Source organism: Aptenodytes patagonicus, chromosome 8, assembly GCF_965638725.1.
Source record: "Aptenodytes patagonicus chromosome 8, bAptPat1.pri.cur, whole genome shotgun sequence".
Taxonomy (NCBI): domain Eukaryota; kingdom Metazoa; phylum Chordata; class Aves; order Sphenisciformes; family Spheniscidae; genus Aptenodytes; species Aptenodytes patagonicus.
This window is the reverse complement of record NC_134956.1, coordinates 2,590,009-2,607,803: the sequence shown is the minus strand read 5'-3', so window position 1 is coordinate 2,607,803 and position 17,795 is coordinate 2,590,009. Positions and strand designations below refer to the sequence as shown.

At 38.9% G+C, this 17,795-nt stretch overlaps 1 protein-coding gene across 1 annotated transcript; it reads right to left on the bottom strand.

Moving 5' to 3' along the window:
- Window positions 1-13,997: 13,997 nt before the first annotated feature.
- Window positions 13,998-17,347, bottom strand: GP9 (glycoprotein IX platelet). Its single transcript, XM_076345842.1, has 2 exons — window positions 17,288-17,347; window positions 13,998-15,385 (listed from the first exon to the last, which is right to left on the bottom strand). Exon 2 carries the CDS (start codon window positions 15,376-15,378, stop codon window positions 14,752-14,754), a length of 627 nt encoding a protein of 208 aa, XP_076201957.1. The 5' UTR covers window positions 15,379-15,385; window positions 17,288-17,347; the 3' UTR covers window positions 13,998-14,751.
- Between the last annotated feature and the right edge of the window lie 448 nt (window positions 17,348-17,795).

Genomic DNA, 17,795 nt, shown 5'->3' with positions numbered 1-17,795 from the left:
TCAGCCAAAACCCATGCAATATAATAACTAAGTTTTATTCTAAAATTCATTAGTTTTCCACGGAGACGCTTTTTCTTTTTTTTGCCAGATTTTGAAACAGTAGGAAATTTAAAATAGGGCTACAGTGCAGACTGGTTTTCTTTTCTAGCTTTACCAAAAATAACTGCAAACAGCTTAATGATATACCTAATGAAAACAGGTTTCTCCTTTTTGGAGAGGATGTAGGGTCAGGCACTGAAGGATAATAATCTACTCTGTCCAAGAGTATTTGTGACTCATTGTTTTGATGACGGTCTTTGTGATAACAAATAAACAGTAAGGGCAAAAAGGGAGTATGAAAAATTTCAACCATTAGACAGCACTAGAGGATGTAAAGGTTAGTTTCTTCAGAATTGACTGTAAGTCATCATAAGGGGTAATAGTACCCAGGGAAGTGGTTTAAGTCTACCTGTTAATACAACCGACTACCAAATGTTACATGCCATGTGATCAGACCATGTTCCCAGCCATCCAGTACTCCAGTGTTAGGAGAATCCAATATTCATGTTACTTCAATTGCACATATATACCCTGTATGTGCGTAAGTTCTTTTGTCTTTCACGTTTCTTTGGAGGGCCGTGTGAGACGCTTATGCCTTTGTGAAGATACCTGAGCAGCCTGCTGTATATAGAGAACAGATTTTAATTTTTGTTTTGGATTTTTTTTTTTTAAGCAAAACTGGTGATTTTCACCTCTCTGTTTCATGCTGACATCCTACATTGTGTGTCTTTTAATAAGGGTCCTGTATGTTTGTAGTCACTGTTTATTACACTCAAATTTCAGGCACTAGTCACTTAAGTATATTGCACTTGCTTTAGTGGGAGTTATCCTGCTGTTCTAAAGATTTTTTTTCCCTGTTGATTTATTGAATTAATGGAAAAGTGAAAAAAAGTCCAAATAGATTAGAAACCGACTGCCAAAAGGTGAAACATGAATGCATGACAATGCTTGTCATGGATGCAAGATGCTGTGATACCAAGTTTGGGGGAACTGGGAAACGTAGTGATACCGAAATACTAAGAGAGACATACGGTTTTCTTTGTCGAAGCAAAGTAACTAAATGTTCTGCAGACTGGACATTCCATAGATAAAAGGAATCCTTGAAGCTCTGTGTACAGGGGTGGAATGGATAAGGAAGTTATGCTGAAATCAGCTACTGCAACTAGGTGAAAAGACCGAGTTCAATTAGCGGACACAGTGAGGAAGACTATCGACGACCACCAGAGGACCCTGGAAGACCACCAATGAACATAAGAGCGCATGCATTGAAGACTTTTGCATATGTTAATGAGTTCCAAGAAATAACATGAATATGCTAATCATTTCTCCGAAGTCTAATGCATATGTATATTCTGATTGTACATAACTCCTATAGTTGAGCAGCCTGGTGTGCACACTAGGTGGAGCGATCCCCTGTGCGCCCGGCACCGCAATAAAGAATGCCTGCTTTCTAAAACTCCAAATTGAGTCTTAGAGAGTTTTTCATCTGCCTACTTACGGTAACAGTTTTGGCGACCCAGATGGGACACTGCTCTTGAGCCTCGACGGATCCTGGGATCACAGAACCTCAGCCGGCACCGAGGGATTCTCGGAGAGGACTTCTCCCGATCCCCGGACCAAAGAGCCCCTGAGCGAAGAACACTTCTTTGTGAGTAATAAGGCATTCTTTTTGGAAATTTTGGAAGGGGTTAGAGTCCCCACTAGGGGTTAGAGTCCCCGCTCAAGATAAACATCAAGAGCAACCACGGTAACAATTATTGTAAATACTTGTCTATTATTGTAAGTATTTGTTTCATATAGTAATTAGTTATCTGTATTATTGTTGCTGTACAAAAGGCTCGTCTGTGTGTGATTTTATTATTGTAAGTATTTGTCTGTGGTTATTTGTATTGTTGTTGTTGTACAAAAGATTTGTTTGTGTGATTCCCTGTATATAAAATGGGTGCTGGATCATCTGCTGGATCATCCACTGGTGGGGGAATTTTAAAGAAATCACCTTTGAGTTGTATTTTAAAGTATTGGAAACAAATTGCAGGATCCTCTGGTGGGGTCGCAAAAAGGGATGATCTAATTAAGTATTGTAATCAATGGTGGCCACTATACAAACTAGAAGATGGAGAAAAGTGGCCAAAGAATGGTACTTTGAATTATAATACTCTGTTACAACTACTGTTGTTTCTAAGGAGAGAATGAAAATGGGATGAGGTATTGTATGCTGATATGTTCTTTACATTAAGGCAGCATCCTGAGTGGCAAAAGGAGTGTGGAATTAATTTGGCCTCAACTGATCCTCTGGTATTGGCATTGGAAAAGGAGAAATGAGAGAAAGAAAAAGGGAAAGGGTTAAAGAGGTGTTGTTCAGCATGTAGTATTGGACAGAGATGTTTGAAGTTGATCCAGAATGAGCAGGAAGAGGATTTAAGGATGTTAGTGGCTCCAGGGTTGAGGCAGAGGCCTCAGAATCCTGAACCCTTAGGGGCAGAGGGTGGATTGAACGATGAGCCCGAGAGAGACGCTGCAGGGGCCACGCTGGTGGCAAGGAGAACTCGTAATCGACAGGGAACCGCACTGCAAGCTCCATTGAGAGAAGCAGTAGGGAACGATGGTCCGGTTATCGTGAAAGTGCCTTTTTCAATTGTAGATCTAAATAATTGGAAAATAGCTGCCAGTAGTTATAGGGATGATTCTGATTGAGTGGCTAATACTTTTGAAATGATGATAAAAACCCAGGATCCAGATTGGAAAGATATTGAAGTTATCATGCAAGTATTGTTTGATAGTACAGAGAGGGAGATGATTCGTAAGATGGCAAGGACTCAGGTTGAAGCCCAAATAGCGGCAGGGACATTACAAGGACAGTTGGAGCATAATTTTCCCTCGGCAGATCCTGGCTGGGACCCTAATGATAATGGGCAGAAATTGTTATTAACGCAGTATCAGAGGTGGGTCCTGTATGGTATAAGAAATGCTATACCAAAAGCAATAAATTGGTCAAAATTATATGAGATTAAGCAGGATAGAAAGGAGTCTCCCACTGATTTCCTAAACAAATTGAAAGAAGCTACTCAGAAGTATACCACTCTGGATCCTGAATCAGAGGAAGGAAAGAATCAGTTAGCAACTTTGTTTATCGGGCAGTCTGCTGATGATATCCGAAGAAAGCTGCAGAAATTACAAGGGACGGATGCCAGGGACCTGGAAAAATTGTTGGATGTGGCTTGGGTGGTTTATAGGAACAGAGATCAGCAGAAAGAAAAGGGAAATGCTAGACTGATTGTGGTACTAGGAGGAACTTATGGTCCTCGAGAAGGACCCAGGGGAGGATTTAGAGGTGGTTATCGAGGAAGAGGACGTGGTAGAGGATTCCCAAGGTTCCCAATAGGAGAGACACAGTGTGTTTATTGTAAAAGAAAGGGACACTGGAAACGAGAGTGCCCATTTTTGCAGAAATTGGGGGAACAAGACACTCCTGTGTTAGCTGTAGAGGCGAAAGACTGAAAAAGACTGGAGGGATCTTCCCCAGCAGAACCTCTGGTTAAAATTAAACTGCGGGAAGATGAAACTGAAATAGAATGTTTAGTCGATACAGGGGCCACCTATTCAGTTTTGAACACAAAGAAACATGACTTAGGATATGATACTGTGAGAATTATTGGTGCGACAGGAAAGTCAGAAACACAACCTTTCTTTAAACCCTTAAAATTTAAAATTGGAAAACAGTGGGTAACACATCAGTTTTTGTATCTACCAGGTGCACCAAGACCTTTAATAGGCTGAGATTTATTAGAAAAATTAGAAGCTGAAATAAAATTCAAAAATGGAGAAGTAGAAGTGTCAATGCCAGGTTCTAAATTTGTCCAAGCTTCAATATTATTATTGCAGGAAATTGAGCAGGTGGAAAGAAAAATCCCGGCTGAAGTTGAGAATGCAGTGATTCCTGTCGTCTGGGCAGGAGAAATACCCGGAAAATCAAAGAGGGCTGAACCCGTAAGGATAGACCTTATACCAGGATCAGCACCAGTAAGACTGAAACAGTATCCCTTAAAGTTAGAAGCTAAACTTGGGTTGGTACCTATTATACAGCAATTTTTAGAATATGGGTTATTAAGAGAATGTGAATCTAAATATAATACTCCGATTTTACCTGTTAAGAAAGCTGATGGGAAATCTTATAGGTTAGTCCAGGACCTAAGGGCAGTGAATCAAATTGTCCAGGATATACACCCAGTGGTAGCAAACCCGTACACACTATTAACTGCTCTCACTGAAGATCAGGGATGGTTTACAGTCTTAGATTTAAAAGATGCCTTTTTCTGCATCCCACTTGACTCCAGAAGTCAGGAATTGTTCGCCTTTGAGTGGGAAAACCCTGAGACGGGAAGAAGGACTCAGTATACCTGGACAGTATTACCACAAGGATTCAAAAATAGTCCAACGATTTTTGGAAATCAACTAGCAAAAGAGTTAGAATTATGGAGGCAAAATAATAGAAATGGAGTAATGTTACAATATGTTGATGACATACTATTAGCCGGGAACTCCCGAGAAGAATGCTTGGAACTGACAATTAGTCTATTAAACTTCCTCAGACTCAGCGGTTATCGAGTATCAAAAGGGAAGGCTCAAATTGCAAAAGAAACTGTAACATATTTAGGCTTTGAAATTCTGAAAGGACAGAGACAGTTAAGCAATGAAAGGAAAGAAGCTATTTGTCAACTTCCAGAACCTCAAAACGTTCAGGAATTGAGAACCTTTCTAGGAATAGTGGGATGGTGTCGCTTATGGATTGTTAATTATGGACTGATGGCAAAACCCTTATATGAGTTACTGAAATCATCGAAAGGTCCCCTGCAATGGACAAACGAAAGTTGGAATGTATATATTCAACTTAAAAGAGCCTTGATGAAAGCCCCAGCCTTAGGGCTGCCTAATTTAGAAAAGCCTTTTGAACTATTTACTTATGAAAGACAAGCAGTGGCCTTAGGTGTTTTAACCCAGCATTTGGGAGAATGTAGACGAGCAGTGGCATATTTTTCCAAGCAATTGGATCCAGTAAGCCAGGGATGGCCCAGATGTTTAAGAGCAGTGGCTGCAACGGTATTGTTAATACAAGAGGCTCGGAAGCTCACCATGGGACAGAAAATAACTGTTTATGTTTCACACATGGTAACTACAGTATTGGACCAAAAGGGTGGACATTGGTTGTCTCCTAGTAGAATGCTAAAGTATCAAGTAGTACTAATAGAACCAGATGATGTGACCTTAAAGACTACTGCCATAATTAATCCTGCTATGTTCCTCTCAGCTCGACAAGAAGAAGGTAAACTTGAACATGATAGCCTGCAAACCATTGAAGAAGTCTATTCAAGCAGGCCCGACTTGAAGGACGTTCCCTTGCAGAATCCAGATTGGGAACTATACACAGACGGCAGCAGTTTTATGAAAGAAGGAAAGCGAGTATCAGGGTATGCAGTTACCACTGTCGAGACAGTGATAGAGGCACAAGCGTTGCCCACTAAAACATCTGCCCAAAAGGTGGAATTGATTGCCCTCACTCGGGCTTTGCAGCTAAGTAAAGACAAGTGCATAAATATTTGGACTGATTCGAAATATGCTTTTGGAATAGTGCATGCGCATGGAGCAATCTGGAAAGAAAGAGTACTATTGTCCGCACAAGGGGCAGAGGTGAAACATAAAGAAGAAATTTTGAGTTTATTAGAAAGTGTAAAAGCCCCTGCTGCTGTAGCTATTATGCATTGTAAAGCTCATCAGTCAGGACGAGCCACTCAAGAGCAAGGAAATAAACTGGCTGATTTAGCTGCAAAGCGGGCTGCAGAAAAAGGCATAGAGGAGAAGGTGCTAGCTATAGTGCCAGAAAAGAGAATTCCCCTCCAGAAAAACCCTACTTATGATGAGCAAGATTTAAAATTAATTGAGACTTTACAAGCAGAAAGACGAGAGGACACCTACAGGTCTAGTAGTCATACCTCATTCCCGCATGAATAATTTAGTAAAGGAAGAACACAACGCTGTGCACTGGGGAACTGAAAATTTGCTAAAATATTTGCAGAAGTTGGTTATTAGCAGGAACATGGTAGAAATTATTAAATCAGTCACACAAAGATGTGAAATATGCTGTAGGAATAATCCAAAAACACAGAATAAAGTTCAATTTGGAAAAACCGCTGAAGGACAGGCACCTGGGGAATATTGGCAAATAGATTTTACTGAATTGCCAAGAAAAGGAGGGCTAAAGTATTTGTTGGTCCCCATGGATACATATACAGGTTGGTCTGAGGCCTTTCCATGTCGCACCAATAAGGCGAAAGATGTAGTAAAAATATTGTTGAAAGAAATAATTCCAAGATTTGGAGTACCTCTAGGGATGTCATCAGATAGAGGTCCACATTTTATAGCCAAATTAATTACTGAAATAAGCAGATTATTAGATATTAATTGGAACTTACATACCCCTTATAGGCCTCAATCTAGTGGTAAAGTAGAGAGAATGAATTACACCCTTAAAACTCAGTTAAGCAAAATATGTCAGGAAACCTCAATGAATTGGACACAAGCTTTACCTCTGGCTTTGTTAAGAATTAGAGTTCAACTACGAGGTAGGCAACATCTCAGCCCGTACGAGTTGATGTACGGACGACCGTACCAAATACCTGGACTACCAGGAGAGATGCGAATACAAGGGGAAAGTGATGCAAGAAATTACTTAATTGCCCTCGGGAAAGTTTTACGAGAACTAAATAGATATGTGATTTTAAATAAATCTGTAGGTCTTGATTCCCCAGCGCATCCATTCCAGCCTGGAGATTGGGTATACATCAAATCTTGGACTTCTGAACTGCTACAAGAAAAATGGAAAGGACCATTTCAAATCCTGTTAACTACACATACAGCAATTAAATTAGAAGGAAAAGGACCGTGGATCCACTATTCATGAATTAAGAAAGCTCCTGCGGAATGGAAAACAGAGTCAAAATCACCTCTCCGACTGGTACTTAAAAGAATATCTAAAGGTAGTAGAACTTAATTAAAATCATGAGAAATCAACAGATACCTGCACCCTGCAGGATGACAAACAGGAATGCTGTGCTCTCACTACTATTTCAAACCCTGACAATGCCACTCCTTTTAACTTGTGATCAAAAAACTCCAGAATGGCCGTGGTCTCAAGCTCATGTTAAGTACACTGGGAGTATGGGGATACACTCTAGTGAGGTAAATTTAAATCTTTCTACCATAGTTATGCATGGAACTGAAATATACTTAGAAAACGAATGGGGCTGGGATAAAGATGAAACTGATAATGAAATTCCCCGACTTCAAGGGATGGCAGGAAAAGAAATTAAAATAGGATGCCGAATGATCAGTGGGTCTACCCATGAGAAGGCATCTCGGATTTCTGTGTACAACATGGCATCAAACTCAAGCAAAATGGATAGAAAAACCTGTGCCTCTGAGAAATTAGACTGTTGGCACAATTTTACCTTAGTACAGCCTGTTTTTGTAGTCTGCCTCTGGGGTCATCATAACATAGGGCTATCATTTAAGTTCAAAATTGACATTATACCTAAAACAACGTTGGCCCCCATCACAAGCAACAATATGACCTGGACACCAAAAACATCTGCCTCTCCTGTAAAGAATAAGGAAACTCTGTCCCCACAAATTTCTGAAATTGGACCATACGTGATCAAAAATACAGGCCAACAACAAGTGTTATTTAATCCATCATGGTCTCTTAAAAGAGTAGAACTACTAATGCAAATTACATTTCTGCAGTTAAACCAACTTGTTCACCATTCCTAAGTACGACCTATGCAGGATGGTTAGCATGGCTACGTGGACGAACCCTTACCTCCCCAAAACAAACAAGGAGAGAGATAACTGGTATCATAGGGACAGTCTTAAATAGTATAGATGCTGAGGTACTAATAAACAAACGTAGTACTGCAACGAGTGTTTTAAACAAATTGGAACACCCACTGCGATCTTCTTTATTAGCGTTAGGAACTAACCAATGGCTTTTATCTGATATATTACCTCAGTGGGAAAGAATTAATGAAAAGGACCATCAGTTAATTGTGAATGCACTTGGTACAGCCCAAAATAAAGTTTCTCTAGCCCTTAGTTGTACACAGGCTCAACTGTGGATACAATCTATGATAGCAGCAATTATAAGAGAAGGAGAAGGCGGCACCTTACCCACTGAAATTCGAAAGGTAATCTGGAACAATGCAACTAAATTTGAAAAGGAATTCCAATCTTGGTGGTATTTAGTTAATTTCACTTATGACCCTATCAACAATAAGGCCACAGCTTTTGTTTTAACAAGTCACAATGCTTCAGTATACACCATATACCCAATTATTGCATTAGGATTAAATCACAATGGAGCTATACTCTATCCACTAGAACATAGAGTATGGGCCCAACAAAATGGAAACAAGTGGCAAACTGTCGATGTTAGCACATGCGTTGTACGAGAACAGCAGGGATTTATTTGTGAAAGTAACACCATCAAAGCCCAAGACATTTGTCTTGACACTGAGCAAAATGTTTGCCATTTTGAAATACATCCCAATGAAACACCTGAAACTGTACTCGTATATATTGGAAAAGGATGTGTTTGTATGAGAACCCTTTGTGACTTTATTTCTGTAGATGAAATTACTGTAGATACAGGCAATCACTCAAATATATGTGTTTGTAACTTTACTAACATTATGGGATGTGATTTTAATTATTCAGCTCCTGTTACATCTTATCAATTGTTGCAATCAAATTATACATTAAATGAAGACTTATTGCCGGCTCCCATTGGAATGAATCTTACATTGATAAAGAAACTATTACATCACAATGATCTGTGTCAACTACTAGAATGTGTCCGAAACCATGGACACAAAACTCTAATCACTGTTCATCATGATACAAAAGAAATACATCAAATTTTGGAAAGAGTAAAGAAAGATGGAGAACATCACTGGTGGGAAATTCTTTTCGGATGGTCACCGACAGCAACAGGAGTGCTTAACCTTATGCTTCATCCAGTGGTAATTTTACTAACTCTGATCTCAATATGTTTACTGCTTATAGTTATACTGTACATAAAGGTTTGGTACATGATGGGACAAATAACCCAGCTTAGCATATACTATTAATATACTCTGCTCTTTGTGCACTGTCCCATTTATTATTGAACTTTATTAACTCTCTTAATGAAATGAGGATTGCAGCTTGCTAGCTACAAATCCTCAAAAGAAAAGGAGGGATTGATACCGAAATACTAAGAGAGACATACGATTTTCTTTGTCGAAGCAAAGTAACTAAATGTTCTGCAGACTGGACATTCCATAGATAAAAGGAATCCTTGAAGCTCTGTGTACAGGGGTGGAATGGATAAGGAAGTTATGCTGAAATCAGCTACTGCAACTAGGTGAAAAGACCGAGTTCAATTAGCGGACACAGTGAGGAAGACTATCGACGACCACCAGAGGACCCTGGAAGACCACCAATGAACATAAGAGCGCATGCATTGAAGACTTTTGCATATGTTAATGAGTTCCAAGAAATAACATGAATATGCTAATCATTTCTTAGAAATTTAATGAATATGTATATTCTGATTGTACATAACTCCCATAGTTGAGCAGCCCGGTGCGCACACTAGGTGGAGCGATCCCCTGTGCGCCCGGCGCCGCAATAAAGAATGCCTGCTTTCTAAAACTCCAAATTGAGTCTTAGAGAGTTTTTCATCTGCCTACTTACGGTAACAGTAGAAGTCAAATGTTGTAGGACCCACTGAAATAAAATGCCTGCACGTTTCAGCTGTGAATGGACATTACAAGTTCCAAACCCAGGAAGAGTCTGCCACTGCCTTCAGTAGCATTTGAAGTAGGTTGGGTGTGGGATGGAATTGTAAGGTCACAACAAAGTGCCTAGTTTCTAAGCCTCCCTTTATGTTTATTCACATAAGCATTGGTACCTATTTTCTAAACAATGCTATACGTTTATTAGTGTCAAATGGGGGTGGGGGGAAGGAAAAAAGCAGCAAACCTCTCTGATGCATGAACTCAAACAATGGATCTGGAATAAACTCTTGACTAGATCCTAGACAGAAAGCATTAAGGTAAACAGAAGTTGTTCAGATTGAGCAATGCTTTTTGCTACAATGTTAAGAAAATCTTGAGCATTTCAAGAAAAAAGGTGATTCACTTACCTTCTATTTAATAAATGAAGCCCGCAAATATTTTCCACATTAATTGAATTGCAGTTTACACAGAATTGCAGTTTACACAAATCTACTCTGTGTATTACAGTGAACTGTTTAAAGACTTTTTTTTTGTTCTTGCTCAATAATTCTGAGTATGATTACTTGTCTTGCTAAATATTGAATCAAAACTCATAACTTTTTAGTTGCAATGAATCCTAGCAGTTATACCTATGTTACTGAAGAATGTGACAACAGATATATTCACTAGTTTGCACTCTTGCAGGCATGATATAGTAACACTTTCTGGGATCTTTACAAACTCCTTTGGGAATGCTATCTGCATGTTTCATTTAGACAGCTGATGTATTTCCCTGTCTTTGCACGTTGTTAGCAACTGCAGCATTATTTCTGCAATTTGATGGAGTATGTGGCTTAAGCATGACATAGTGGCCTTGCCAGATAAACAGTTGAATGTTCCTCTTGAGCCTTCATTTAGCAGTTCCAGCTTTCCCCTTTTCAGAGGGGTTTTTTTTTCAGATAAAAGGCAAATGGATCAGAAGTGATAAATACAATGCTGGTTTAGTGGAATGTGAAATACTGCCGTGGAAGAGATGCCCTCTTCTTTCCTCTGATGAGGTCAGAAAACATGTTCTCTCAAATACTTTTTTTTTCGCTGTATTCTGTGCATCTTATTTAATGTTTTGGTTGGTATAGGCAGAAATGTTTGCTAATTGCTCATTTTTTAATGTTCGTACAATTAAAGCTATATAGTAAAGCAGTTTACTATTTTATGCATATCTAGCTTTATAGGCACAAAAGAGAGCGATAAGCTTTTAGTGTTAATGATTTATTTTATTTTGGGGAAACAAGAAATATTAGTTAGGAAACTCTCCATGAGAGATTGCAGAGTGCATTTCTTCTGTAATATTCTGCATTAATCCAAAATGGTGGTTGCCTTTTAAAAAATTGAAAAGGTCAGTGCAGAGAAAATATTCTAAAATTATCTAAGTGCATACACCACTATGTTCCTATGTGTTTATTTGAAATTCTCTCCTGCAGAGGTTATTTATGTAGAATAACATTTAATAAAGCCAGAGAAATTCTGAATGTTTGTGCTCACCTGATCAAAATGGACACATAAATCTGAAGACACAAGTTTACTCTGGTCTGCACTGGAGGGTGATACAGCCTTACTAAGCCATACTATTTCTAGGTTATATGGTTCATTTCCTGCAGCAGGGATGCAACACTTTGTAAAAAGCAAATTATCTGCTGCACTTTGAGTACTCACGGTGAAGAGTGCAATATGCAATTGGAGAAGGTAGGGTGGAATTTTACCACTGCTGTGGAGTGTGGGAGGGTGGCTCAGCCGGCACAGACTGAGTTCCTCAGGGGTGTTGCCAGTGCTCACTAAGGATGTCCCTGTGACGCACTGCCGATGTGGTCTGTCTTTTCACGGCCTGTCCCACCATAAATTTTGCAGGTGATCAAAGCAATAAGAACAGCTGTAATGTTTTAGGTGTCTCATACAATTCTGTTAAAATTGTTCTAATTTCAGGTAGTGCCTACCAAATTGAAAAAAATGCCAGATGTTGGTTAAGCTATAGGGTTCACCATGACATTTGATGAGCTGTTTCAGTGTTCAATTATTTTCACTGTTAGATTTTGAGCCCTGTTTCTAGTCTGATATTCTAATTTCTACTCCCAGCCCTTTGTTAACAAATTTATCTTCATGTAGATTCATACAGGCTGTGATCTTGTCATTCCTTAAATTCCTCTTTATTAAATGAAATTGATTAAGCTGCTTTTAAGATAAATTTTCCAATCCTTTATTTGCATTACAGTTGTTTTTCTGATTCTTCTGTAGCTGATTCTTCTTGATTTGTAGACATTGATACTGAATTATTGCAGCTTATCTAAACATGGAAGTAATTAAATCTTTCTATCCCTAAATAATATTCCCTATTTAACAAGAAAAGATCACATTAGCTCATGATTACCGCATTATTTGCCTTCTCTGAATTGAGTCCTCAACCCATCTTTTGTTTCTAGATGTACGATCTTGCTTTCGATTGCTTGGCACTCCAAGTAATGCACCGCTCTTTGCATTTATGACTTCCCTCTTCTTGTTCCCCACTGTGTATCATTTGCAGACTTTAACATTGCAATGGGCATGTTGTCTCCCAGATCATTAATTATTTTACAGGGAAAACATCTGACTCTATTCCTTTCCTTTTCTCAGTCTAAAGCCCCATGCTACACTTTATTACTAAATTGTGTAACCCTCTACCCATGGTGCATGTCCTTTCCCCAAATCTATCTGCGCTTCAGTGGTTCTTTCAGCAGTTCCACCGTACTCAGTGGCCATTCCTTGTGTCACGGAGAGGGGCAAGTAACTCATCCTGAATTGGCGTCAATTTAGGTTGACAAGTGGTGATGTCTCAGACTGGCCTTTCCCTGCTAGTGCAGGAAAGAGAGGACCAACAGTGAAGATATGCTACAGACAGTAACATGTCTCTTCTAAAGCTGTCTGAGAATCTCGCCAGCAGTCAACGTTGACAGTTTGACTCCATATTGCTGAAGTGCTTTGGCAGGGTATCGTGGTTTAATCTCAGTCGGCAACTAAGCACCACGCAGCCGCTCGCTCACTCCCCCCGACCCGGTGGGATGGGGGAGAGAATTGGAAGAGCACAAGTGAGAAAAAAACTTGTGGGTTGAGATAAAAAACAGTTTAATAATTGAAATAAAATGATAATAATAATAATAATATGATAATAATAATACTACACAAAGCAAGTGATGCACAGTGCAATTGCTCACCACCCGCCGACTGATGCCCAGCCAGTCCCCGAGCAGCGGCCCCCCCGGCCAGCTTTCCCCAGTTTATGTACTGAGCATGACGTCACATGGTATGGAATGTCCCTTTGGCCAGTTTGGCTGTGCCCCCTCCCAGCTTCTTGTGCACCTGCAGCCTTCTCAGTCGGTGGAGCATGGGAAGCTAAAAAGTCCTTGGCTAGTGTAAGCATTACCTAGCAACAACTAAAACATGGGTGCGTTATCAACTTTGTTCTCATCCTAAATCCAAAACACTGTACCAGCTACTAGGAAGGAAATTAACTCTATCCCTGCCGAAACCAGGACACAGGGGCAAGAGGGACCTGGAAATATCCCTGTGAGCTTCTGCTGTCTTTGATTTGGGTGTTTGTAGCTAGGAATGAGTCTCATCTTCTAGAAGTGACAGCACATGGTAATTGCAAAACCACCTATCAGAAGAAAGCTAACCACCAGCTTTGCTGGGGATATTATGTGCTTTAACAAGGAACCCCACTCCTGTGACAGGGTGCTAGAAAGAGCCAAGCAGTCTTTAGCGTCTTCAGCAGATAACCTCTAATACCTAGCTCAGGTTTGGGGCTAGAAGGAGCATTTGCAAAATGTGTCTTAAATTGAACTGCCAATAGTAGTATTAATTTTAGAAGACCTTCAGAGATCTGCCATCTAACTAGCCTAACTTCACCAGACCAAATGGGGTCACAGCATGAATTGCTGTTCTTGGAGTCTTGTGAATAATCAGGTTAGGAAGAAAACAATATGCTTGAGTCACCACAACAATTTTTCTATGAGGATGGGGGGCACAAGAAGAGAAAGGAAGAGAGTACATCCTCTTCAAAGCTGTTGCATAAAATCCAGTGTATCAAATGTCAGTAGTAAAACTGGAAGACAAGCTCTGGAAATTTCATAGGATTTTAATCAGAAATGCATAGCATTGTGAAAGAGATCAAACGTGGGTGAGTATGAATGTTCAATAAGCATCCATTATTTCAATTTCACATAGAATGCTTTTTTATTGTTCACTTTCTAGGAAATTCAACAATATTTAAAATTATTTTTACTGATTATAATCTCATTACCAGTCCATCTTTAAACGTATTCAATAAGGGATGCATTCAGTGGCTGGCCTATATAATCATAGTGGTTTTGCTGGCAGGAAACTCCTGAACCTGGGGAAGAGATGGTTGAATTTGTTTGCACACAAGAATGGTTCTACCAAGCCCATTGGGACACTGTGAGAGGGTAATGGGTTGCAAACTCACACAGCTTCCGAGTGAGAAAAGAATTGTTAAAATAATACAATTGGTGTTCATCTCCATATATTAAAAAGTGTAGAATTTGGGGATGTAAATCTTCTTGCTATAAGAGCTGAGAATTCAGTGGACAAATGCTAAGTTAAATGATTTAAAAAAATTTAGAAACTGTTTTTCATATGAGTAGACGGCAGCAGAATGAAACTTGCCTGTCAATACATTACCAAGCTTATTTTTGAAAGGAAATTAAATCAAACTTGCCTATCTGAGGACCCAGACTTTGAGACCTGGGATCTGTTTGTAGCACGTTTGCCATTAAAACTAGTGTTGCCAGTGCACGTGCTTTTTTTGTGGTAGAATGGTTTGATGTTTCTGCTCAAGCTAGTGGTAGTGAACAGCTCATTGTGTCTTGTGGTTTTTGGAAGTATGCCTCCCCAACAGCCATCCCCTAGAGTCACATTGGCTTAGGTTTATTTGGCAGACCAGCTTTTTTGAGAATTTCAGAGCCCATGCTACTAAAATAAGTGCAATTATTGCTCCAGCAATTAAAATGAGGTCTCGCCAAAAGAACTCAAGACACTTGATTGGGAGAAGCCTCTTACAAATCCCCAGCTCATTCCCAGTCAGCTGCCTCAAGGGCTTCATCCTCACGGGAGCTGGGGTTGCGCATCTGATGTTTGCAAGAGAGGGTGCAGAGACGTCTTCTAACCAGAGTTTTAGATACAGAATATGACAGTCACAGTTCCAAGGATTGTCAAATATTTTCACTTCCTCCAGGCTGTGCAAGCTGTCCAGGGCACCGGGAGGAACCGAGGTCAGGCTGTTGTTCTGTAGATAAAGCCTCTTGGTGTTAACGGGCAAGGCAGGCACTTCCGTCAGCTGCCTTGAGCTACAGTCTATATGCAAACCCTTCATTTCTCCCAGTGACTTACAATTGCAGGAGGGAGGACAGACTTCAGTTTGGGTCATGTGGAACAGCAATGATATGACAAATCCCACAACAGTGATGAATTCCGTCTTGTTCATGCTTCAACTACCCAGAGAATAAGAATAATAATCTGATAAGTATGATTCATCAACATGTTTCCAAATGCAGAACTACAACACAGCTATTTCTTTCTCAGGATTACTTGTGAGGTTTAGGGTTTTGGAAGAAAATCTTTAGCTTTCTGTATTTCTCACAGAGCCATTCTTCCTGACATTAAGTAGCATAAATGCAACTGGGAGAGAGCACAGTGCTTCCATTTTGTCTCTAGTTCATTGCTTTTTCTTCATAATTGTATGAAATATATTATTGTTCAAAGTTCTGGAACGGAATGTCACCAGGAGATGATGGTAAAAACTAGGTTAGTTTTAGGTAAAGATTTTGATTCCATTTCTGTATCTTCATAGGTCTAGCGTTAAAATTGTGTGTTGAAGTCAGTTTTCAAAATTGAGCTTAAGAGATTGAATAATTGTAAATGTCTAAAAATCTTCTTTCTGAGAGTATAAAGATTCTAACCAGGAAGTATGTATTTTTATGTGGCAAAAAGTTCTTTTTTTGCCGCCTTGTAGCTTCATGCATCTCTGAGAACATACAGTTTAACATTTGGATGAATAGAGAATTGGAAATTTTGCATATCTGGTACTGCTTGTCTTCTAGGGATTAAATAACCATGCTTTGGGCTAGCAGGTAATTATCCCTTTTGCTATGTCATTCCCAATTGTGTAGAGTGGATCCCACTAGGCTTCCATCTTAGTCCCTTCTATTTGGCAGTTTAAAACCTCGAAAGCTATTCTCTTCCTGTATTTCCTACTAATTCTCTTCATTTAAAAATACATAGCTAGCTTTGGGACTGGATTGGAATTTGAAATACAAACTCCCTTGCACAGGTTGGGGAATTTCCAATCTTGAAACCATCTTTCTTTATGATTTTAATACATCACATAATTAAAATGTATTTTCTTCTTTTTTTTCCCCGATTCATTTGCAGTAAGTAAGTATTGAAGCAAAAATATCTGACTGTGTATTGCCTTGGATACTACTTGGAGAATGGCAAATACTGTAAAAAGTGTTAGGTTTTTATACACTATACACTTAAAGAAAATTCCTTTTTAACTGAAGAAGGTGAAAACAGTTGTATAACTTTGTAGGCAAGCATTAGAAGCACATTGAGTATGATTTTAAAATGGGACTGGACAAAGCCTGAGAAATAGCAAGCAGGTAGAACAGACCTAGTAACAACAACAAATACAGAGTAAAAGAGGTTTTTACATACTAAGACGATAAGCAGCTTAAATTATACCAATGTAGAATGAAATTTGGAAAAAAAATTCTTAAAAATAATGTTTTCAAGTGTAGAGATATTTTAGAACTAAAAAAAAAAAAGATTTTCCTCTTAAAAACTTAAAATAAGCTGAGACTATTTTTTTTCTCTAGGAAGTTTCATTTAATAAAGACTAAAATTGTAGGAAAAATGGATTGATTTTGTTTTAAATTAATTTACTTCAATTTACTTACAAGGATTATGTAATTAGCTTTTCAAAATAAAGTTAGATAGCTTTAGATTCCTGATCTAAATACTACATTCCTATATTTTAAATTGGATTAATGCTACATAAAATTATAAACTTAATCACAGAGAAGCTGAAATAGTAATCTTAACAATCTCCTATGCCTTTGTTAGCAAGTAGTTAGTCTGAGTATCTTTGGTCTGAATCTAGATACTCATCTGTTATTTTTCAAGAAATCTACTAGAGCCGTTTTTTTCAAAGTAGACATCTTAAAAGGACAGACTATGTCATCTGACTAAAAAAAGTTAAGCAATATCTATAGAAAAGATGATCTCTTCGGATTTAATATATAAACAGCAAGAAATTCCAAATTGAATAGAAATAAGAACTGTGGCAAAAATGCAGAAAGGAAGAGTTGGTGAGGTGCCTGACTGACACTTACCCTTATTTATTCCCTCTTGATTCCTTTCCCTCTGCTTGGTAAAGTGTTGGGAGTACATATAGCAACTGGAGCTGACTTTTTAAAGAGTCAGTAAGGAAATGTGTTAAAGAAGATGAGCTTTTTCCTATGCATAATAGGAAAACCATTCCCATTGGAGGGTGCTATATATGGTTGACGTGTCACGGCATATAGTGCTTGGGGCATTTTTGTATTTTCTGCAGACATGAAGAAATGCTTTTGAATTTTTTTTATTGCTAATATATTTTTCCCATTAAACCTGCCAATGTCTGGAAAACCTAAAATGACTCATCTGAAATCTAGTGGGTTTTTTCCTCAGCTGTAATAGTCTACAGGTATAAAAGTTAGCTTGAGCTTCAGCTGCTGACCCATGCAAGCCCAAGCAAGATACAAGGGAGCTAAAGTTAGCCCATGAAATAGAGGAGTTCTGTTTTAGTCAAAGCCAGGTGTGTTTGATATCTGCCTTTCCACTGATTAAGTAAAATTTGTA